The sequence below is a fragment of the Podarcis filfolensis genome (assembly GCF_964270895.1).
Source record: "Podarcis filfolensis genome assembly, chromosome: 17".
Classification (NCBI taxonomy): Eukaryota; Metazoa; Chordata; class Lepidosauria; order Squamata; family Lacertidae; genus Podarcis; species Podarcis filfolensis.
Window position 1 is genome coordinate 37258593 of NC_139621.1, and position 24032 is coordinate 37282624.

The following is a 24032-nucleotide window of genomic DNA, read 5'->3' on the forward strand; positions in this document are numbered from 1 at the left end:
GGCACCTAAACATTCCATTGTGATGACCATAACCTAGGTTTAATGTGCCATCTGACAATCAGCTTATAGATCTGAGTTTCTAATAAGGTCCTTCTCCATACCCTCCTCAACTGCTTTGGCATGGATGACGGATGGGGGGAAATGTGTGTAGCAACCTCTGGTTTTTGCATGGTTGGAATGTAGCCTACATTACAAAGTGGTGCCACCCATCACTAGCTTGTATGCCCCTTCCCAATATCTCTCCTAGGACATGTAGCCCTTGGACTGAAAAAAAGTCACAGCAGTACACTCACAATGGGACATTAGTACATTGTACAGGAATATATTGGAAGATGAGGTGGCATACAATGGAAACATAATAAGAATAAGATCATTAGAACAGCTTTCCACATCCATAGTTCTCTTTGGAGTCCTAAGAACGTGAGCAAATATTTTGCACCATGTTCTTCGGGACAGATGCTCGCGAACGAGGAGCTGCTCTCAGCGATGCTTCCCAGTGCGGTTATAACGCCTGTACAAATATCTAATCCTCTTGTTCAGGTTGTGGAAATCATCCACGAACATTCGGTCACCCACCATTTTCTTTTTGCGGATGCATCTCTGAAGTTCATTCCCCCGCCAGCCGCGTAACCATTTGGGGCCGATGATCAGGTCCTTGGGGTGGGCCTTAAAGTCCCCTAAAAAGAGAGAAAGAGAGACAACAGACATAAAAAAGAGAGAGGTCAGCCTTGGGGCTGTAGGCCAGACACTGTCCCCCTTCCTCTTTTGCACACACCTCCCAAGGCACCCATGCTGCCCTGCCAACCTCCTGAGCACGAAAGTAATAATAAAAATGCTGTCAGCGATTGGCAGAAGCTGGAGTCTGACCCGGGGCAGGGGGGTCAGTGATTTTGGGGGAACTATATCGGCTAGGGGGCAAGAGTCGGAGGCAGGAGAAGATTCAGAGCTGCAGGATGGAGCACAGGATGGGTTGAAAGAACAGGAGGAAGAGGCAGGTCAGGTAAGTGTAGGGCCCATGTGCTTCTCCACCCTCTCCTGCACCACTGTCTCCCAGCACCAGGAGAGGACTGAAAAGGGAGGAGCAGAGGCAGTTGCCATGCAGGCAGTCTTGGGCTGTGAAGGGGGTAGGTACATAAAGTGGTGGAGGGGGAGTGTTAAGTATTATCCTTGACAATAAAGAGTTAACTATCTGCCGTGTGCATTCCTTCGGTTGAGACACACTCCTAACAAATACCTATTAACAGATAAACATGTCTTTCCCTTATTGCTTGTCACCAAATGCCAGCATATCTCCCCGAGAGTGAGGCTTTCATGTCACCTGCCTTCCCCCTCCCTCAAAAAGCAATGGGTTGAGGGACCCTCCAGAGCAGACTGGGGAACTGTGGAGGGCTGAAGGGTGGGGAGGAGAGGAAAAGAAAGCCTTTGTTTGCTGACATAAAGTTGCACGCTGCCCAATTTATCTGTTCAGTAACTCTGCATTCCCAATATTTACCCAGAATGCCAATATTGTCATAGACCCCAAACAGTGCTCGTTTCTCTGTCCATCGATCAACTGGTTTAGGGCGGGGGGGCTCCCTCACACGCATTTGGTTAGGGATTCCTGGAAGAGAAAAAGTGACCAGAAATGGTAGGTCTGTCATTGTAAAAACTCTACCTTTGGGATCTCTTCTTTAGGTACTCGCCTTGGAAATTCTCACGTTGCATATGTCCAAAAATACTACTTACTCAGATTTAGATGTGGGCAACTTGGGATCAAGGCCCACCCACGCTAATATAATAATAATAATAATAATAATAATAATAATAATAATAATAATAATAATTTATTTATACCCCCCCCCAATCTGGCTGGGTTTCCCCAACCACTCTGGGGAGCTCCCAATCGAACATTAAAAACACAATACAGCATTAAACATTAAAAACTTCCCTAAACAGGGCTGCCTTCAGATGTCTTTTAAAAGTAGGATAGTTGCTTACTTCTTTGACATCTGATGGGAGGGCATTCCCCGGGGCAGGCACCACTACCGAGAAGTCCCTCTGCCTGGTTTCCTGTAACCTCACTTCTCACAGTGGGAATGAGGGAACCACCAGAAGGCCCTCGGAGCTGGACCTCAGTGTCTGGGCTGAATGATGGGGGTGGAGACGCTCCTTCAGGTATACTGGGCTGAGGCCATTTATGGCTTTAAAGGTCAGCACCAACACACTGATTTGTGCTCGGAAACATACTGGGAGCCAACGGAGGTCTCTCAGGACCGGTGTTATATGGTCCCAGCAGCCACTCCCAGTCACCAGTCTAGCTGTCGCATTCTGGATTAATTGCAGTTTCCGAGTTACCTTTAAAGGTAGCCCCACATAGAGCGCATTGCAGAAGTCCAAGGAGGAGATAACTAGAGCATGCACCACTCTGGCAAGACAGTCTGTGGGCAGGTAGGGTCTCAACCTGCGTACCAGAAGGAACTGGTAGACAGCTGCCCTGTACACAGAACTGACCTGCGCCTCCATGGACAGCTGTGAGTCCAAAATGACTCCCAGGCTGCGCACCTGCTCCTTCAGGGGCACAGCTACACCATTCAGAACCATGGAGTCCTCCACACCCGCCTGCCCCCTCAAAACAGTACTTCTGTCTGGTCAGAATTCAACCTCAATCTGTTAGCCGCCATCCATCCTCCAACCACCTCCAGGCACTCACAGAGGACCTTCACCACCTTCACTGGTTCTGATTTAAAAGAGATGTAGAGCTGGGTATCATCCGCATACTGATGAACACCCAGCCCAAACCTCCCCGCGCCAGCCTTCGGAAGGCTCCTCCGAAGGCTGGCGGTGGGGCGGAGAGACCTTCTCCCCGCGCCAGCCTTTGGAAGGCTGCTCGGAAGGCTGGCGGTGGGGCGGAGAGACCTTCTCCCCGCGCCAGCCTTCGGAAGGCTCCTCCGAAGGCTGGCAGTGGGGCGGAGAGACCTTCTCCCCGCGCCAGCCTTCGGATGGCTGTCCTGAAGACTTGCGGTGGGAAGAGGGTTTTCCTTCCCACCGCCAACATTCAGAATGCTGTTCTGAATGTTGGCGGTGGGGAGGAAAAACCCTCCTCCCACCGCAAGCCCCGGGAACAGAGGAGAAGCGCTGCACGCCTTCCGCTCTGTTCCCGTACCTGTCCTGAAAGCTTGCGGTGGGGAGAAAAGCCCTTCTCCGCACCGCCAGCCTGGCAAGCGGTCTCCATAGGAACGCATTAATTGATTTTCAATGCATTCCTATGGGAAACCATGCTTCGCAAGACGAAAAACTCGCAAGAAGAAAAAACTTGCGGAACGAATTAATTTCGTCTTGCGAGGCACCACTGTATTCCAAAAGGACTGGAGTAAATTTATATGATATTTGAAAGATTATTGTTGTCTGAAGACTTGTAACGAGAAATTCTCTCCCTTTTTATATTTATTTAAATTTTGAGGTATTTTGTAGCGAGCATAATTAGAATTGGAAAATGTATAAAATGCAGTGATATAAAGGTTAATTTTGAAAGCCAGGAGGGAAGGAAGTTGAGGGGCTCTATGGAGAGATAAAGTTGATAATAAGGATGTGATTGTATATTATTAAATTGAAAACTCTCTCTATATATAGAGTTAAGAACTTAATTCGTTCTGGAGGTCCATTCTTAACCTGAAACTGTTCTTAACCTGAGGTACCACTTTAACTAATGGGGCCTCCCGCTGCCACCGTGCAATTTCTGTTCTCATCCTGAAGCAAAGTTCTTAACCCGAGGTACTATTTCTGGGTTAGTGGAGTCTGTAACCTGAAGCGTATGTAACCTGAAGCGTCTGTAACTGGAGGTACCACTGTGTGTGTGCGCGCGCACACGCACACACACACATTAAAGTTGGGTCCCTACCTACTGTTGGGACTACAATTCTCACCACGCCTGACTACTGGTCCTGCTATCTAGGGATGATGGAGGTTGTAGTCCAACAGCAGCTGGAGACCCAAGTTTGAGTAACCCTGATGACACGACACACGAGGTCCGCCTTCTAAGCATTCAAATACTGTAATGGGAACTACGGCGGCATGGCTCCGGTGACGTCATCGCCAGGCGACGACCCCCAGCCCCCAACTACTACTTCTCCGCGCAGACGGGCTGACTCACCCGTACTGAATGGCCGGCTCACTCCGGGAGCAAGGAAACTGCGGCCCAACAAGCCCCGCGAGGCTGACAAGAGCAGCGCCGCCGCCGCCGCCGCCATCGAGATCCCGAGTTACTAAACCGCTTCAGAGAAGGATAGCGGCCTCACCAGTCAACTTCCGCCATCTTGGGACCTTCCCAGAATGCATCGCTTCCGCACAGCTTCCGGTCAGGGGTTTTCTTTTTTCTTTTAATGGGAAGTGAATGAAATTACCATAGAGCTAGGAAAAGGAAAAAATGGCAAGCCAATCTGCAATGCGTGTTTAGGGCTGAATAGAAGGGTCTTTAAAAAAGAAACAAAGCACGCTTTAAATAAATTAAAAAATTTTTTTGGGGGGGAGTGAGCTGCTTAAAGAAATCGGTGAAGGAATTCGGGATTTTATGATGACTTCGAATGGATTACAGTATCTCCCTACCTAGAAGGAAAAGGCAGCAGAGAAGACCTGAGATCATCCTTTTTTCAAACGTGCGTCATATTTTGCGTGCTTAATTGGTTGTTGCTTTCAAACATTCCTTGAAATGTTTTGATAATTCAACTGCGATCGAGGAGGGGCGTTTTAACTGACAGTAGCCTGTGGGTAGGTTATACCTCCAGTGCAGTTCACTGTGGATATAGCAGGTTAAAAGGTGGGCTGGTGATGAGACTATTTGAGACTCTTACGAACCAAAAACCCTCCAGGTATCTGTAATTGTCACTTCCTTAATTTGTAATCCTCCAGATCCAGTGCTTAGGTCTATGCAGAAACATTGAGCTTTACTGATTTGCATGGAGCCGTATTATACTTTTAAGATGTTTTAAAATCTCACTTTAAAAAATCCATGAGCTCTTGTTTGGCGTTTTTTTTTTTTTTTAAATGTATTTTGTTGATTTTAAATGGCAAATAACAATACGGTGCACAAAAAACTTAATAAATAATTGTCGAAGTGGTATGTAAAGCCTTAACAAAAAGAAGAAAGAAAATATTGACGAAAGAGTTGTGGTGACTTATATTCCAATGAAAGCTGTCAAATAAAAGTGTCGTTCCATAATGTTTCCATGTGGTGATGGTGGGTGGAAAGAAACCATGTTCAGTTGTTTTTTCAGAGTCTAAGTTGTACAGAAAGTATTGGGGTTCCCGCCCCCCCACCAGTTTCTGTAAAAACAGTTAATTTGTCCATATAGAAACGGTGCCCATACTTGCGAGATCCAGCTTCGAAAAGGTTTGCTCCCCAGAGATTTCCAGTATTTTGCTGCCACTAATTTAGCCACGGGACGTGGGTGGCGCTGTGGGTTAAACCACAGAGCCTAGGACTTTCCGATCAGAAGGTTGACGGTTCGAATCCCTGTGACAGGGTGAGCTCCCATTGCTCGGTCTCTGCTCGTGCCCACCTAGCAGTTCGAAAGCACACCAGCGCAAGTAGATAAATAGGCACCACTCCGGCGGGAAGGTAAATGGCGCTTCCATGCGCTGCTCTGGTTCACCAGAAGCGGCTTAGGCATGCTGGCCACATGACCCGGAAGCTGTACACCAGCTCCCTTGGCCAATAAAGCGAGATGAGTGCCGCAACCCCAGAGTCGGTCACGACTGGACCTAATGGTCAGGGGTCCCTTTACCTAATTTAGCCACAGTTGATGATGAGCGCAGAATGAGACCTACCTCGATTCTGTGGGGCAAAGTAGGATCAACAAGGCTGCTTTCGTTCCTTATTTGAACATGATCTAATTAATTGTGTCCAGTACTTTTTTTTTCTTTTAAAATGTTTAGAGGTGCTCTCATTTTCCTACTGATATTAAAATATACTGCCCCTCAATGAGGCCAAACTTAGAGTCACCAAATGTTTAGGGGTACGCGTCGTCCCCCCCCCCCGAGAAAAAAAAACACTGATTGTGTCACTTAATAAGGGAACCGGAGGAACGACTATATTTCAGTAGCCCTAAAAAGAAAAGACAACTTTCCTCCGCTGAAGAAACTAACGCCAAAGGCAACCAAAAAGTTCCGTCTCGGAAGTATCGGGTACTTTCACATCTCTATACTTTTTGCTAAGCTCTAATTGGAATTTTGGGCCGTTAGAGAACCTCGCCCTCTGCACGTGATTGGGGCGGCCGGGCTCAGCGTCTTGATTGGGCGAGCGGGTGGCGTTCGAAGTGGCGGCGCGCATTTCGTCTTCTCTGTCTCTTATTGGGCGGCGGGTGCGCGCGCGCGCTGGGGTGCTTCGTTCGGTGCTTCCCGCGCTTTCCCCCCATTTGCTGAGGCGCGGCCGGCGGGCCGGTCGTGTTCCGAGGTCTGCTCTGCGGGTCTCTCTCCTCCTGAGGGGATTCTTTTCCGAAGCGGCCATGGCCGACGCTCCTCCGCCCGCGGCCCCCTCGTGGGAGTTCAGCCTGCCCTTGTCGCCCGCCGACTTGCTCCGCGGCGCGGGGCCCTCGCAGTACGTGGTGCAGGAGGTGCTGCCCCCGAAGCAGCTCCCGGGGCAGCTGGCAGGTGGGTAGGAGGCGGGCGCTGACGTCGCCGGGGCTCGGGGCATGCCTACTCGGGAGTAAGGCTCCTTCCCGCCTTCATCTGAGCCGGGCTTACTCCCGAGTAACCGTGCAGCTTGAGAGGCGGTGATATATGTGTGTGTGTCGAGGTCTGTTCACAGATACAACAGGCGGACTGCACGAGAATCACAGAATTGAGAGTGTGATTAGAGTGTAATTAGAATAGGAAAACGTACAAAATGCAATGATATAAAGGTTAATTTTGAAAGCCATGAGGCCGGAAGGAAGTTGATAGGCTCTAAAGAGCCAGGACGGTAAAGTGGACATCGAGGATGTGAATGTATATAACTAAATGGAAAATAAATAAAAATTTTATATATATATATATATATATATATATATATATATATATATATCACAATTTTATAGTTCAAATCGGGAAAAATAAATACAGTAAATGAACAGAAGTACAAAGATTCACAAAATGTTTAGGGGTATGCGTACTTATGCATCCCCCCAGAAAAAAAGCACAGATTACCTGACTGCGACCCCCTTGTCACATATAAAACAGCCTTGGCAAAAGCTGCTAAAATTATTTGCTAGTCACATAAAAGAAAATGTAGATTGTGCAGGGGATTCATTAATTTGATTTATTGTAAATGGTTGCTTGTTTCTGGATCTTAATGGGTTTTATTGGGTTTGGTGCTGTTGTAACTGGATTTGTAATGCCTTTTAGTCAAATACAATAAATGACTGATTGATTGATTAAAGAGAGAGAGAATCACAGAATTGTAGACAACCCCGACCAGAGAAGAATGGCAAACCAAGTTGATGGACTGTGCTGAAATGGCAAAATTAACTAGGAAGCTCAGAAACCAAGGAGACAGTTTTTGTCTGCCTCCCCACCCCCATGCAGAGCGTTTCCTATGAGAAGTTCCAGTACTACCACCACTAAATCAATAGGACACACATACACACCATCCACTGTTCTGTAAAAACACCTTAATCCTGATTTTATTTTATTCTGTAGTAGATTTACAAAAAGAAAAACGCACACCAATAAAGAAATTAGAAGGGGGCAATATTAGACGTGGACGTACAAAGCATTTTTAAAAAAAAACAGGACTCCTTGCGCTCCGCTCCCCTTTTATTCTTGCCCCTCAGAGTTGGCACATCACATGGGCCTGGGCCTTGGTAGTGGCAGCCTCTCCTCACCCGCTCTCCAGCAGCCGCTATGAGCTGCCTAGGGAAGGAAACTGTCAGCGGCAGCCATGGAGAGGCAACAGGATGCTCCCTCGCAGCCACCGCTCTGGACAAGTGTTGGCTCATCATCCTCTCTGAGCTCAGTGGCAGCAGCTGGCATCCCATCTGTCTTGGGAGACAGTGGAGGAGTTTGCCTTTGGGGGTGAGGTCAAGCTATGGGAAAGTTGCAGCGTCTGCTATGGCTGTGGAGACCAATGCGGGAAAGACATGCTTTGTGGCATCTGAAGGCATCCAGTTATTTTGCTGCAGGTGCACCATGGTCTTTCTTATCACTGCTGCAGCTCTGGCAGGGAAAATAGGGACATTCCAGGATCAAATCAAGCTGGGATGGCTTTCGTCGTTCCAAGACTGTCCCTGGAAAATTGGAACACTTGACGAGTATGCTTTTGTGGCTAATAGCTGTTAATAGATCTGTCTTCTGTGAATGAGTCCAATCCCTTTTTAAAGCTATCAGAGCTGGAGCTGAACCAGCTTTGCTCCGTTGTTTACTTTCAACATTATTCTGATACTGAACAGCATTAAGGGCAGTAATTGGAAGTACACTCATTTAAGTCACAATGAGTCATAGCCTAGTCAGCTATATAAAATTTGGCTCTCATGTGTGTGGTCTCTCTCTCTCTCTCTCTGCAGCATTTCGGACAGTTTTCCGCACACAAGGAGCTCTTGCTATCCTGCAGCATTTTGATACCGTGTACAGTATCCTACAGTGAGTTTGCATGCTCAGAAGCACTATTGCTATTATTTGAAAGAGTTCAGCCTTTTGGGGTTGAGAGTCCCTGGGGCCCTTTTCTTAACAGTAATGCAGCTCCTCAGTATACCAAGGAACAAAGTGGGCTGCACAGCATAGTGGCCCTACAAGTCTCACCATTCCATTCTAAGACTAGTGTCTCAGTAGGATCATCTGCTCTATCCACTGGGGAGGAAACCTAGAGCAGTTAGGAATAAGATACCTTCCGTCTGCAGGGGTGGGCTATCCTAACTAGTCCCCCACCCTTGCAGGGGAGAATTGTCACTGTAAATCCGAACCTCACCTGTAAGTGGACTGCCCATCGCAACAAGGTGATAACCGCTCCACCTATTTTCAGACTGCCACCCTCCCCAAAGTGCACAGGCTAAATGGAAGGTGTGCTCTGCTCTGTGCTTTGGACCAATGACCAATTGAGAAAGACCATTGGAGGCTGTGAACTCCCAAGCTGGATCCTAAGTGAAGTCATCCAAAACCCCTGTTCTGGGTTTCTCCAGCATCACACCTGAGACAACCTCAGTCAGGGAAGCTGTAAAGCAGTAGTGTGGGTGGTAGCATTCCTAACCGGTCTCTGACCCAACAGCAGATCCAGGCCTTGCATTACATAATGTACTTTAAAAGTATGGCTTAGGAGCTGGGGTCACTGAATGCAGTTCTGAACTGAACCTGGCTCTTGCTTTCCCCTTCTTTGAACTTCACATCTCTGCCCTGCAGCCACTTCAGAACTGTTGATGCTGCTCTTAAAGAAGATGCGCTAGAACTGATGATGAAAGGTGAGTGAAGCCCCTTGAGGTTATAGAAAGTGTGACTTCTTTTTTGGCAGCTTTATGATGCTATCAAGGCAAATGTGACCTCATTGGCAGGCTGCCCCCTCAGCCCATTCCCCTTATAGAGGTCTGTAATCTTGGTGGTCAGTGCAAAGCTATGTGTGTCCGCTGTAAGGGCAGACCTACAGGACATCCCATTCCTTCTGCCTTCCTCTCTAGAGGAGGCATCCATCTCTTGCAAAGTGTTGCAAGGAGTGGTCAGGGGCATGGACACAAGACAAGCCTAGCGTGCCTGGGTTATGGGTTGCTGGGTGCTGCCAGAGTTATGGCTTTTGAGGCAACATGATCACAAGTCTTTGGTAATCTGAAAGCTGTAGTGGGTTTGTATTTAAGGCAAAACATGTGCCAAGAGCATGCCTGGTGATCCATCTCCCCACTTCTCTCTACAGTTGTCGCCAGTCACTCCAGTGCCCTGACAGCCATCATGAACAATGCTGACCTAGCACCTTCACTTCGTGCTCTTCACCATAATGCTCTCAAGATGAATTGCTACCTACTAGCACGGATGGTGGAGGCTTTTGAAATAGAGTGTGGCAAAAGCAACCTGGTGGGGCTGGATTCCAAGAAGAAGGTAGAAGGCTGAGTCTGAAAACTTACTGGGCTGAAGACGGCCCTTTAGTGTCTTTACCTCCATCATTCTGCCCGGACACTGAGGTCCAGTGCCAAGGGCTTTCTGGCGGTTCCCTCACTGCGAGAAGCCAAGTTACAGGGAACCAGGCAGAGCGCCTTCTCGGTAGTGGCACCCGCCCTGTAGAACGCCCTCCCACCAGATGTCAAAGAAAAAAATAACTACCAAACTTTTAGAAGACATCTAAAGGCAGCCCTGTTTAGGGAAGCTTTTAATGTTCAATAGGTTATTGTATTTTAGTGTTTTGTTGGAAGTTGCCCAGAGTGGCTGGGGAAACCCAGCCAGTTGGGTGGAGTATAAATAATTTATTATTATTATTATTGTTGTTGTTGTTGTTGTTGTTGTTGTTGTTGTTGTTATATTATGACAGTTGCCCCAAAGTCAAATTAAAATTAGTCTTTCAAGTTGTATCATAAAAATAATTGATACATAAAATGTAAGCTAAGAACTTAAATAGGGACATGGCCTTCCACCACAAGCTCCACCCACTACCACTTTCATGTGTTGTATGGAACATCTGAAGGGGGGAAAGACACATTCAGCTGCTCAATGTCCATTGATCTTGGGACATGTGGAACCTAATTCGTGAAGGGTTGCTGTGTGTGCTCATTTTTCTCTTCCACTCACACCTGAAATTGATGCCTTGCATTTACGTTAACAGGGTAAGAAGAGCCAGGCTAAAGGCTTTCTCTGGGAGGAAGAAAGGCAACACGTTGTGCAGCTGCTCGCGCAGTTACTTCAGCTGGACCTTCATCGCCTGTGGAACAGTTTTGTAGTGGAGGAAGAGTTTATCAGGTGTGAATGTTGGGGGGGTTGAACAGGAAGCTGTTTCTGGGCAAGGTCTCTGAAAGCATGCTTTCTTACATTGTGGAAGAGTGGCAGGGATCAGTCCATTTGCGAGGAGGAAGGATTGATTAGGGCAACAAGGTAAACTTGAACTAAGGAAAAATAATTCAGGGATTTATCATCAGTAATATGTGTGCCTTCGAGGCTTACAGTGTTGTGAGTATCTGATATCCCTCCCATTTCTCTGTTCTCCCCAATATAATCCATATCTTTTCTGATTTTCCCTCCAGTTTAGTGACTGGCTGCTGCTACCGCATCCTGGAGAACCCTAGTATTGGCCACCAGAGACATCGGCCTACACGAAATGCAGTGATTCATCTGCTAGGTGTCGTTTTACTGCGTTATGGCCATATGCTCAGTAAGTCTGCTCTTTTCTTTTAGAGCTACCCTAGTGTTCGACATGATATGGTCCAGCTGCTGTTGCTGGTGCACCATAAACCCCTAACCTAAACTTCCCTACCTGTCTTCTTATTGAAAATGAGTCTTCTCTTACCGCAGCTATCTTTGGTAGGTGCCACTCTAAAGGTCGTGCAGATGCTTCAGCACTTTGAACACGTAGCTCCCGTGTTTGTGGAGGCTGTGGGTGTGTGGATCAAGGAATATGGAATGAAGAGCATTGTGGGGGAGCTGCTAAGGTGAGAGAGGCTCTTGTCCTTGTTCCCACCCTGTTCTCGGCAGCTTCAGCCACTGACTCTTGGTTCATTGTTCAGGGAAATCGGACAGAAGTGCCCTCAGGAGCTGTCCCGAGATGCCTCAGGGGTGAAGGGCTATGCTGCCTTCCTTGTAGAACTGGCTGGACAAGCACCAGCCATAGTGCTGGCCAACATAAGTGTCCTCCTGCATCACCTGGATGGAGAGGTACTCAATATGGGACCATGTGAAATGTTAAGACTGCACAACTCTCCTTTTGTTTGGCCTGAGATCTTGAGCATATATGGGAGGACGTAGTTGTACTGGCTTATTTAAAGCAAAGAAAGTCACCACCCCCACCTGCCCAGCCAGCATCTTGCATCTGTCAAGGCTCTGTTATTTTGTCTGCATTTCTTTGTTTTGGTTGCACCTCAGTAGACCAATCTTGTAATTCAGAACCTGCTTTCAAATGGGTCGTCAGCTTTCCTGAGGCTGCAGACAAATCACAGAGCTGCACAGAAGAGTTTGGTTCAAAGACAAGAATCAGCTCTGTGGTTCTTAATTCATGAAATCCTCTCTTCTGTGGCATCAGTCCTGCTCATGGTTACTTGGTAATGAGTGGTGTTGGATTCTGAGACTTTCTTTGGAGAAAACCTTGTTTGGATCAATGTGCAAGTCAGCCACAACCCTGTGCTGCAGCTGGAACACTAGGGGCACACATGTGCCAGCCCAGAAATGTCTTTCCAGCTATACGAAACGGGATGTGTGTATGGCATCTTAATTCTGTGTCTCTCTAGCTCTGACTCATCAATCATGTCCAAGTATTGCATCAGGATATTCTGGTTTTGGATTGCCTTTCCCTGCAGCTTCTAGCAGTCCATGACAAATAGGCTCAGGCTGGCACAGAGCTGCTGCTGTAGCGGGCATCTGGCCTACAAGTGCTGCAGAGATGATGCAATTCAACCTGCTTCGTATTGGAAGTTTCCTTGGGACGTATGCCTCCTCGACCCCTTGTTTGTGAGATTTTGAAAGCGCCAGGAGAAATGCCCTTCTAAACCATATTGTTGTCCTGCAGAGCTATGGGATGCGCAATGCCATTTTGACTGCTATGGCAGAGGTGCTGCTGCAGGTGCTAAATGGAGAGCAGTTGGAAGAAGCTTCCAAAAACACAAGGGATCAATTCCTGGACACCCTGCAGGCGCACACATGTGATGTCAATAGCTTTGTGCGCAGTCGTGTGCTGCAGCTCTTCACCCGAATTGTGCAACAAAAAGTGAGTTGTGAGGGAGGGGGCACTCTTGAGTTGAGCATCCTTTATCAATTCCATACCTCAAAGGGTAGGAGGATAGTTTGCATTGGGAAATGCCATCTCTCTTGACTTGGAGGCTTTTGGTAATTGTAGATTGTGGGGGCTTTGTTCTAGTTTTCCTGTCCTGCCAAGTTTAATTTGCTTGTTTAGGGTTAATTTTTCCTCCCCTCTGCACAACTGGGAGTGCGGTTGTGTCTGCTGAGCATCTACTCCCCTTCAGCCCTTGGTTCACCGTATTTTGTCCATCCTCTGCAGTTGAAGAAAGCAGGAAATGGGCAGCCATGTGTGCTAGCCGGACCTCCAGGTCCCCTCCTTATGGAAGAGGCTATGAGAATATCCACACCGTTTGTAAACACGGGCATCCCCCCACTTACGCACAATGGGCTTGTGCATGACCACACATATGTGCAGTACCAGGAAAATGATAAATAATTCAATTCAAACCTGGACATGGCGGGAGAGAGCTGGGGAGTTTTTGTGGCTCATGAGGAGACCCTCCTTGGATCCCGAAAAGGATGTCTGTGTGGGTGGAGGAAGCCCCGAGGATACTGGAGGCACAGTAGTGCTTTGTTTAGTCTGCTCAGCCTCCCCGCCTAACAGCTGATGCTTGTGATAGCGCAGCAGCCACTTATCCTACAGCCTCTTGCTGGCCCAAGAGCTTCAGTTCTAGTTGTGGATATTTATTGATACAGGTTTTTGGTCTGGATTGGAGAGACAGTGGCAGAGAGGGCATTTAAAAGGTGCTTAGATGGTCTCCCCACTTTTTCACCCAGAACGTAACCTCCACATACTGAACACTGAAACAATACAAGATTGGTGGGGGTGGAAAGGTGAGAGGCAGGGCAGTGGGCTTTTCCAGGTCGCCCTTCCCAGTCTGGTTTGTAGAGATTTGTCTCTATCTGGACTTTGTCAGAAAATGCTACGTGTGATGGCTGGAGAGAGCTGTAGGCCTTCAAGGGAACAGTGCAAGTAGGAGCCAGTCTATATTTCAAGGGCAGTTATAAACATCATACACATGTTTAGGACCAAAAGCAAAATACAGGTTTCTAGTACCACTTAATCAAGGTAACATGGCATTGGTGCCACTTACTGTTTCTACAGTTGTACCTGTTTATAGCCTCTCATCTCTTTCTTTCTTTCTTTCCTCCCTGCTTGTAGGCTTTGCCCTTAACTCAGTTCCAGTCTGTAGCATGCTTAGCTGTGGGTCGCCTACAGGATAAATCTGTAAATGTGGTTAAGAATGCAATTCAACTGCTGGCTGCCTTCCTTTCCAACAATCCTTTCTCCTGTAAGGTAAGCTCTTTATCTCACATTTTGCTTGGTACACTAACACCCTTTCCTGCCACTATAGACACCCCCTTCCCCAAACTTTGGTTCCTACTCATCCACAGTTGGATGGAAAAGAAGAGGTAACTTGGTAGATAAATCTTAAAGTCACACTGCATGAAATGTAACATGTGCAAGATAGATTAGAGCATCAAGCATTTGTCGTTATGCTCCTCCTGATAACACACACACACATAAACCTTTTCTGATGGCTTATTCCCCGCCCCCAATTTCATAAAATACAGGGGGGCACACAGCAGGGGCAGTAACTCTTCATTAGTTAGTTTGGAAGGACTCTTCCTCTGAGTAGCTTATGGGAGCTGACTATTTTTTTAAAACTATTATAAGTTACTTATATCGGCATTTGCTCAGGTAACTTGAACACAATCTAACTTTTGGATCACATTCCCTTAGATCTCACAAGATTTGGATATGAAATTTGGTGATAGTGGGGGAAGAAGGGGGTTTGGTGGGAGGAGCATGAAATTAGCTGCGTTAACAAGAATTCTTGTGTTCACAGTTGAGCTGCACAGACTTAACTGAGCTGCTTGAGAAAGAGAAGCAGAAACTTCAGGAAATGAAGAGCAAAGGCAGAACCAAAACTGGTAATGTACTTTCCCCTGTGCCGCAGCTCAACATTTGAGGTGCCCCTGGCTGGGGAGGTGTGGGAAAAGGCAGAAATGGAAAAGGAAAAGGCATGGAGAATAGAAAGGCAAAGTTTGAGACCAGTGGTGAGAGTGGAGCACAGGAGAAAAGGCAGAAATCTCCTGGAGACTCGAACATAATTCAAAATTGTACCTTCAGCTCCAACAAAGCCTGTATGAGGGGATGTCTTAGAGAACACACCTTAAGACATTTGCAGTTGGTACGTAGTTGTGTGTTGTCTCCTTTATTAAGGAGACTTAAGCCCAATTCGTAAGTCCATGGCTGCTTTGGATTCAGGAATGTTTCCCATTTCAAGCAGTTTTCTATGGCAGGGTGAAAACCAGTTACTCAGCTGGAAAAGATCTACCCCAAATTCTAACCCAGCACTCTTAACCACTACACCACTGGCTCTGTACAGAAGTAACATCTCCATTCATTGGTCCACCCACTTTTGCCTCTAGCCCCGTACATCACTGTCATGTAGCTCTTGAAAGGTTGCCTAGAAGGGAATGCAGCCCTTGGGCTGAAAAGGGTTCCCCCACCCCTTGCTCTATAGAGCACTAACTTCCCATTAACTGCTGTTCATCTTGATGGTGATGAAGGCTTAATCTGACTCTTCCACCTCGCAGCTGTGGTGATCCCTCCAGAGGAGGAGTGGGAAGCCATGCAGCCAGAGCTTCAAGCAACCTTGAAGAGTTGCCTTTGCTCGCGAAAGCAGGAAGAAGAGGTGGGTGAGCTTGAGACGGAGGATCCAGCACAATTATTTGAGAGCATCGTCCAGCTGTTAAGGAAATCCAATTACAAGTGAGTAAACCCAGAAAGGATTTGTGTGCTTCTCATTGCAGTAGGATGGGGTTTTTTTCTTGGGAGCTATGTGTCCCAAATATTCCCCCCGCAAGTAATTCTAAGGGGACGCTGCATTGCTCAAATGACCTGGATGAATGTGCGAAGGGCAGCTGGATCACATATTTTGCCACATGTGCTTTCAATGCAGGGGTGCCATTCATCTGACACAACAAGGTATGCGGCAGTTCCAGGCAGTGGAGCCCTTCAGCGGACCAAGAACAAAGGGTGATGAGGAAGACTTTATCCTGAGCGTGTTGAGAACACTTTACATAGGTAACCATACGTTTGTCATTGAAATTCTACTCAATATTGATCCAGAGTAGAACCTCAACATATAGTTAGCAGAGTAACAATTTAAATACGTTGCAGGATTCCCAAAAAAATAGACCAGAAGCAATAAATATTTCATCCAACAGAGCTTTACTGCTACTGAAGGCAAATGAGCATAAATGGTCACAAATCCAACACATTCAGGATTGGCATTGTCCATAAGAAATCCAGTTGCAGCAGACTTAACTTAAATTTACAGTAACTTATAATAAGACTAAACCTTAACACTATATACAGAACAGCACACCAGAAGGAAAAAAGATAGAAAGAGAAAGTGAAGCACAGGCTCCTACTGGCCTTACTTTTATAGTCAGCATGACCTTGACAGAAAGAGATAAGAGAACCAGTTTAAGCCAGCTGTACTCAGGTTCTCTGAAGGAATAACCCAAACATCATGAACCTTTTGCTTGTTTCTTTCACACACAGAAGCTTCCAGAACCCACTTGAATTAATTAGAATAGGAAAGATCACATCAGATCAATACTTTCTGCAAACTGACACTGTTGGTGCTCCACCTCACTTTGCTGCTTGGTTGGTTCCAGTATCCCCTTTTTACGAGGACCAAACAAAACAAACATGGATGCCACTATTGCATCTAATTGTGTGTCTTTTCTCATATGAAGTGAGTAGTGGAAGGTACTGAAATAAAAAAAGGGGTTGTGGATGTGGAAGCTAAACTCGTCCTTCTTCACCATACCTCTCAGCAGTCAGGCACCCAAACATGTTCCCTTTACCCCATCGCACTCCCACTCTTGAAGCAGGATGGAAGAAAAGCACCCAAAGCAATCGAGCACGGTGGGAGGGGAGAATGTGATGGATTCAGTTCTCCCACCCATGTTTAATGAAATTTAGCCTACCGATCCACTCCCATTTTATATATACATCATAGTGGCTGCAGCTATCGTTAGATTGACACTAGTTCCCTTCCACACTAGACATTTGTCTGGAAACATGGAGAACACTGTTATCTTTCATCAGACTCTGCATGTGGCGATAAATTCACCATTGCAATTTAGGTCTCTGCAATTGTATTTAGACCTTCCCTATGATAGTGTGTTGGAGCTGCATGGATCTTCTTTCTGTGTTTCAGGGTCCCAGGCTGAAGGTGGTGCCCAAGAAGCTACAGATGGGGAGGAAGAACAAGCCCAGGAAATGGAGCAGCCTCCAGAAGAGTTAGTAAAGCAGGAGATGCTGGTGCAGTACTTACAGGATGCCTACAACTTCTCTGCAAAAATCACTGAAGCCTTGAGCTTGGTCTCCAGACTAATGTATGAAAGCTCTGTCTCTGGTAGGTGTAATCTCCTACTCCTGGTTTATCTTTTCCGGATAATGCTAGTTTTATATAATGTTGTTTTTTAGTTTGTGAAGCCCAAGGATGCGGACAGAATTTTTGGTGAAGTAATGCCTTTTGCAGGATAGTTCATCGTTTGCCCTTCTTTGCTTATAAAAGCCCTACCAGAAGAGGGGACTGGTTGAGTGGGTAAAGGGAATGGTCATTGTCTCTGAGACAGAGCTGTTTCCATCAGGCTCAAAAGAGGCACGGTTAAGATCTTTGTTTAAAAAGTAAAACCCTCCATGAATCGCATCTTGTTGAAGAATTGCCAGACAGTCTCCAGTATTCCATTTTTTGGGGGGTGGGGGAGAAGTTTAAGGATGTTATGGCATCTCAATTTCAGTCCAGTTTCAGCCTTGGTTCTGGGACAGAGACAACTCTAGTCACCTTAGGTGATCTACAGCAGGAACTAGCCTAGGGAAGAGCACCCCAATTGGTTCTGAGCCGCTTTCAATACCATGGTACCCTGGGTCATTGGACTGGGTGGAACTGTTTTGTGGTGGTTCCAATCTTTCCTGGAAGGGGTTTCAGAAGATGGTTGTGGGTCCTATACAACACCTTGGGCTTTCTCCTATGGGGTCCTACAGGATTCTATTCTGTCCCCTATCTTGTTGAAAATCTACGTTGACATGTTCCTCATGGGGCTGCCTTTGAAGACTGCTTAGCTGCTGACCTAGCTGCCTATAAAGCCCCGAACAACTTTGGTCCAATATTGGAGGAGGGGTGGAGCACTCTATCCCTCCTCTGTGTCTAACCAGGTCTACTGCCATAGGACGAAAGCACCATCCTCTCCTTAGGATAGAGATGCAGCAGGCAGGATGGAGCTCTCGGTCCTTCTGCTACCCTTCAGGAGGCCAATAACATGTTTTGGCTAGTAACTTTTGCTGTGGCTCATTTACAAGGCTGCCTAACAGAAATGTAACATGAACATTGCAGTGTTTAAGGCATCTGGGTTTTGTTTTTTAAAAGATGCAGTAGAAAACCAAGTGCCCTCACCATCCTTTTCTCTTCTTTCCCCCCCAGTTATGCAGGAAGCTATTGAATTCTTTGTGATAGTCTCTCAGTTTGGTGTCCCTCAGGCTGTTCTTGGAGTACGTCGAATGCTTCCGCTTATATGGTCCAAAGAGCCAGGAATCAGAGATGCTGTGTTGGATGCCTACAGGACGCTCTACCTGAATCCTAGTGGAGACTCTGAAAGGTTTGGCTGACACCCTTCCACCTGCCATGACAGTGTAGATTGTGCTTTATCTTAACTTGGAGTTCCGGGGAGGGGTGGAGAAGATGCAGTTACAATCAAGTACGCTTCAGGTTACATACGCTTCAGGTTATAGACTCCGCTAACCCAGAAATATTACCTCGGGTTAAGAACTTTGCTTCAGGATAAGAACAGAAATTATGCAGCGGTGGCGCAACAGCAGCAGGAGGCCCCATTAGCTAAAGTGGTGCTTCAGGTTAAGAACAGTTTCAGGTTAAGAACGGACCTACCGGAACGTATTAAGTATGTAACCAGAGGTACCACTGTATACTATTTCTATGTGGCCAGTCCTGAGGTTTGTTTTAAACTTTCAGACTGAAATCCAGTGTCCTCCTTGGGTGCACTCTTTGGGTTTCACATAACAAGGAATGCATCTCTCAAACTGCCTTTTCCCTCTAAATGAATACACTGGTTATGGACTATGTCAAGTTACTTCTTTTGGTGTAGTCCCTATTCACCTTTTTAATCTAGGTTTGCAATCATGGCAGCTGTTAAGTAGAATCTCTAGATTATTTATCTTTTTCTTTTCATTCTCTTCCTGCTTCTCTTCAATACACAGGGCTCGAGCCCAGCACTTGGTGAAGTCTCTCTCCCTGCTCCTGGTGGATGCGTCACTGGGGACTACTCAGTGTCTCGGAGAAATTGTGAGTGTGCTTTCCCCTGTAACAGACCACCTCTCGCAAACCCAGTCACACTTGACTCAGAGTATAAGCCTGTTTTGAAAGTTTTTTTCTTGTGTTCTTTGAACTCTTGAGGAACTTACTAATACAGTGGTACCTCAGGTTACATACGCTTCAGGTTGCAGACTCCACTAACCCAGAAATAGTACCTTGGGTTAAGAACTTGGCTTCAGGATGAGAACAGAAATTGTGCTCTGGCGGCGCTGCAGCTTCTTTAGTTTAGGAAAGGACACAACTACCAGGGGCGGGGGGGGGGGAGGTTTCTTGAGGATGGAATATTATTGGGCATATGAAGATAGAACTTTTTCCTCCACAGTACTGGCTGTTGGGGTCATTCAAGTTTGAAGGGCAGTAGATTTAGAAGAAAAGAGTACTTCCCTGGACACATAATTTGTAGAATTTGCTACGCTGGTGGCCACCTACTTAGATCCCATTTCAAAGGGAGGGATAAGACAAATTTGTGGGTCAAATTGTACCTCTGTTCAGAGGCTGTGGTCCTCAGAATCCTTGCTATTGGGGGGCAAGTGCTAGGAGGAGGCTTGTTGCTTCTGTGCCCTGATTATAAGCATCATGTTGGATATTGTTGGGAAGAGAATGATGGCCTATTGGTCTGTTGTTACTGGGGTCTTGTGTATTGTAATGTGTTTTTAGTCCTTGTTTAATTATTGTGTTAGGGTGGAAAAGTGAAATTGGCCAACCAGATGATGGTCTCTTAACCCACACTCCCGACAATAGCTTTGAAAAGTTGGAATGGGCATTTAACACTCTCTCTCTCTCTCTCTCTCTCTCTCTCTCTCACACACACACACACACACACGTATAACTCACCCAAATTTCTGCAGCATAAAAGCACTCCTCTGCTCCAAATTGCAACTTCTTTATTCCAGCCACTTAATCTGCACAGAATTGACCTCACTTCCTTGGGGGGGGGATAACTTACATGCTTTGTATTTAAAATTTTAAAAATTAACAATTGATTGCTTTTTCTTCCCTGGTAATCTTTGTGGTTCCCTAGATCTCTGAGTTTGTGCAAAAAGATGAAATAAAACCTGCTGTGGTCCAGCTGCTCTGGGAACAGTTTACAGAGAAATTGCAGTGTTCAGCACTGGAGCGCCATGCTGCCATCATGCTTCTTGGGATGATGGCACGGTGAGTCATTAAGTTAGCCTCCTGTGTCCTGTCTCTTTCTAAGCAACAGATCTTCTCTCTCCCCCCCCCCAGCTTTTGCTCTTTTCTACCCTGTCTTGAGTTAGGTAGGTGAGGGGAAGCCCAAGTAATCTTGAAATTTGGTTGGTTTAGCTGTATTGCCCTTTTTGCCATAGGTATGTGGTCCTCACCAGAGTTCAAAGGTGTTGCATTTTGTGTGGGCCAATGAGTTTCAGAAATCAGGTATCAGCCACGGTGTTCTTACTGTTGTGGTACTCCAGTGAAATAATTTCTCTCCTCTCCCACTAGCTGAGGCTTAATGCATAACTAAGCATGGGGAATGATCTCTTAGGTTGTTTTGCTTCTGTGGTATATTTGGATTTTAGTGGCTTGAGTCCTTCAGAGTCACTCTCATGTGGTTCTAACAAAATGTGTTTTTGCCTTCACCAGAGGGAAGCCTGAGATTGTGGGGAGCAACCTGGATGTTCTGGTAACAGTGGGGCTGGATGAGAGAGTGCATGGAGATTATCGCCTTGCCCGAGAAGTGTGCAATGCCATCTCCAAAATTGCCAGTAGCCAGAAGGTCAGAATCTGCCTGTGATGGGTGTAAAGTTATTTTCTTGTGTTATCTGCCACAACAGGTGGCAGCCAACTTCGATAAGTCTGGGTCTTGGAGTTTTATCAGTAATGAATATTGCATGTATTCTTTGCCCCAGGCTGTAATAATATTCAGTGTAACTACACAGTATAACTATGCAGCATGTATAGTTCCTTCACTGTGCATCTTTTACAACAGCCCTACTGTGCCTGGTGTTCTAAGTGTTCTAAGTTTTAAATGGCATTTGGGAGCCACTTTCAGCTATTGGGGAATTCATGCTCTTTTAGTCACTTCACAGTATTGCACTATGCTGTAGATCACTGGTCTGAAACTGGTGAGTTGGGGCCTGCTAGCACAGGCATCCCCAAACTCGGCCCTCCGGATGTTTTGGGGCTACAATTCCCATCATCCCTGACCACTGGTCCTGTTAGCTAGGGATGATGGGAGGTGTAGTCCCAAAACATCTGGAGGGCCAAGTTTGGGGGTGCCTGTGCTAGTGGATTGTGGCTTGATCCAAAATGGATTGCAACAAGTTAACTACCACTATGCAAATACCTATGGTAAAAGATTAAGAAATGGGTATGTTTGGGTTAAAAGTGGGCCCTGCATCTGAGAAGGTTGAATATACCTACTCTAGATCAGGTGTGAGGAACCTTTGACCTTCCAGATGTTGCTGAACTACAGCTCACATTATCCCTGGTCATTGGCTATGCTTGCTGTAGCTGATGGGACTTGTAGTTCAACAGCATCTGGAGGGCGAAAGTTTCCCCATTCCAGTTCCAGATCATTGTCCAAAAGCCAGGGCTCTCCCGTGCCCTTTAAGTGCCACAGCCCAATCTGACCAAGCATGTGTCATTAAACCGTAGTTGTGAATAGAGGACAGAGTTCTGATGCGAAAATCTCAAGCTGCTGTGCTTGGCCAGACTCATGGAGCAGTCGCGAGGGTAGCTTTAAATTAGAACTTTTTATTTTTGCTACATTTAATCAGTTTATTGCTAAAAGGCAAACAGGGCAAGGTTTTGCTGGACAAAACTTGATGTGCTCTCTTTCTGCTTTCAGCCTGGCCTTGAGAAAAGGAGTCATCCCTTCCGGCTTCCTCAGTCACATCAGCTCTTTGAACGCCTGCGCGAAGTGATAACTGTGGGTGAGTTACTGAAACTGCATTACGATGGGTGAGTCTGTATGCAAGCTTGTTGCCTTACCTAATATAAGTAGTTCTTCTGCTCTTCTTCAGGCTTTGCTAGATCAAGTGCATACTGGATCCCTTTCACAGAGACAGCAATTGCCCTCATCTATCAGTTAGCAGAAGGGCCTGAAGAAATATGTGCTCAGATCTTGCAGTGCTGTAGCCAGCAGGCCCTGGAGAAGTTGGAGTCTGAAGGGGCTGAGGCAGGTGAGTTGGAGATGGGAAATGCCCCCATTCCTTCTGGTTTACTCTTATGTGGCTGTGAGGAGAAAGGGTGAAATGGAAAAGAGATGACCAAGAACCTAATAGATGAGCAGGTTAGATACAGGGCAACAAGGACTCTTTGGGTAGTAAATGTGCAGCGCTGAAAAATAAGGGCAGACTGCAAATGCGTCATGGAACAGTTTTTATTTGCTTCCAGAGCCTGGACCACCTTCTCCCAACAAGGTTGCTGATGAGCTTAGCACTATTGACACCATGGTGTTGACACATCTGATCTCTCTGGCTGGGGACGTGGCGTTGCAGCAGCTTGTACATCTGGAGTTGTCAGTGAGTGCAGAGCTACGCAGGCGCCGAGTCCTTGGGGAAGAACGGGAAGCGAAAGAAAAGGCTGCAAGCAAAACGAAGGGGCAGAATGACAAGGTGAGGGGGCTGGATTTCTATCACTGCTGCTTCATTGGCCTCCTGGCACTTTTGACACCGTAGCAGGAACTGATCTCTGTTTCTCATCTGGCCATAAAATTCTGCAGGTCCCTCTGCTGTTCAGGAGCTCTCTCTCTCTCTATTTAAAAACAGCCAAACCTTTCTGAGCAAATCCTTCTGTGTAAGACCCTTGCTAAGTGTGCTTGCTTGTCACTACTTCATCTGGAAGAGTGAGGAGAAGCAGAGTGTTACTAGGGCCTTAGATATTTATACAAGTTGATCATACCTGGTTTGACACTGTTTTTACAAAGGCAATGCTTTGTTATCTCATTAGGAGTAGTGGGATCCTTTTCCTGTACATCTCATGCTGCAAACATGCTGCTTGCTAGAATTGCTTGGTATTCAAAATCTTTCAGTTTGTTTGTTAAAGCATTGACCTCTGCTCTGCTCTCTGCTATAAAAACAAATGAATCTGATCTGCAGAAGAAGAGTTTGGATTTGATATCCCGCCTTTCACTCCCTTTAAGGAGTCTCAAAGCGGCTAACATTCTCCTTTCCCTTCCTCCCCCACCACAAACACTCTGTGAGGTGAGTGGGGCTGAGAGACTTCAGAGAAGTGTGACTGGCCCAAGGTCACCCAGCAGCTGCATGTGGAGGAGCGGAGACGCGAACCCGGTTCCCCAGATTACGAGACTACCGCTCTTAACCACTACACCACACTGGCTCTTGAGTAGATCCCCAATACTTGAGTTAGAGACAGAGCCCCAATTTTCTGGAAGTGCTTCCTCAATTGGAATTAGAGGTGCAGGGAATACTGCCTGACAAGAGTTAAAGTGCCTTTCTTTGCACTTAACTCTCTCCTGCTTTTAAGCTGGGCAGTCTGTGCTGGAGGGGAAGAGTTTAGAAAGTGCTAACTTCTGGCGGCTTCTTTCTCTCTGCTCAGAGTACTGGGAATGATACCACCATGGAGGAGGACCTTGGCTTGGTTGGGGCTTCTGCTGACGACACAGAAGCAGAGCTCATCCGCACCATTACTGAAGCAGAGCTGCTGGATGGTGAGTGTTGCTGTTTGAGTAGGAATGCAGGCTGTAGGCTACTTTGCTTAGTTTGTGAGAAACCATTGCACAAATGAAGGCCAGATGTAGGCTTCTATTTTGGACTGATCTGCTGCAACCTC

The 24032-nt window shown here is 46.6% G+C and overlaps 2 protein-coding genes across 5 annotated transcripts in view; one reads left to right on the plus strand and one right to left on the minus strand.

Annotated features, from left to right (window-relative positions):
- Positions 1 to 306: 306 nt before the first annotated feature.
- MRPL51 (mitochondrial ribosomal protein L51) lies at positions 307 to 4278 on the minus strand. Its single transcript, XM_083594181.1, has 3 exons — positions 4130 to 4278; positions 1493 to 1600; positions 307 to 677 (listed from the first exon to the last, which is right to left on the minus strand). Exons 1-3 carry the CDS (start codon positions 4224 to 4226, stop codon positions 481 to 483), a joined length of 402 nt encoding a protein of 133 aa, XP_083450307.1. The 5' UTR covers positions 4227 to 4278; the 3' UTR covers positions 307 to 480.
- The window catches only part of NCAPD2 (non-SMC condensin I complex subunit D2), a 28481-nt gene continuing 8547 nt past the window's right edge, over positions 4099 to 24032 (plus strand). The window contains exons 1-22 of one of the 4 annotated variants that reach the window (XM_083592841.1): positions 4099 to 4333; positions 8514 to 8589; positions 9343 to 9401; positions 9845 to 10026; positions 10745 to 10878; positions 11160 to 11287; positions 11441 to 11564; positions 11640 to 11787; positions 12635 to 12832; positions 14027 to 14161; positions 14715 to 14799; positions 15469 to 15643; positions 15834 to 15958; positions 17106 to 17303; positions 18372 to 18546; positions 19163 to 19247; positions 20299 to 20432; positions 20880 to 21012; positions 22087 to 22171; positions 22262 to 22420; positions 22635 to 22855; positions 23799 to 23910. In XM_083592841.1, coding sequence (XP_083448967.1) covers positions 4309 to 4333; positions 8514 to 8589; positions 9343 to 9401; positions 9845 to 10026; positions 10745 to 10878; positions 11160 to 11287; positions 11441 to 11564; positions 11640 to 11787; positions 12635 to 12832; positions 14027 to 14161; positions 14715 to 14799; positions 15469 to 15643; positions 15834 to 15958; positions 17106 to 17303; positions 18372 to 18546; positions 19163 to 19247; positions 20299 to 20432; positions 20880 to 21012; positions 22087 to 22171; positions 22262 to 22420; positions 22635 to 22855; positions 23799 to 23910 — 2896 coding nt within the window. In that variant the 5' untranslated portion in view covers positions 4099 to 4308. Of the gene's footprint in view, positions 4334 to 4377; positions 4595 to 6249; positions 6625 to 8513; positions 8590 to 9342; positions 9402 to 9844; positions 10027 to 10744; positions 10879 to 11159; positions 11288 to 11427; positions 11565 to 11639; positions 11788 to 12634; positions 12833 to 14026; positions 14162 to 14714; positions 14800 to 15468; positions 15644 to 15833; positions 15959 to 17105; positions 17304 to 18371; positions 18547 to 19162; positions 19248 to 20298; positions 20433 to 20879; positions 21013 to 22086; positions 22172 to 22261; positions 22421 to 22634; positions 22856 to 23798; positions 23911 to 24032 lie in introns of those variants that run through there. The other 3 variants (XM_083592842.1, XM_083592840.1, XM_083592843.1) reach the window with 3 other exon arrangements.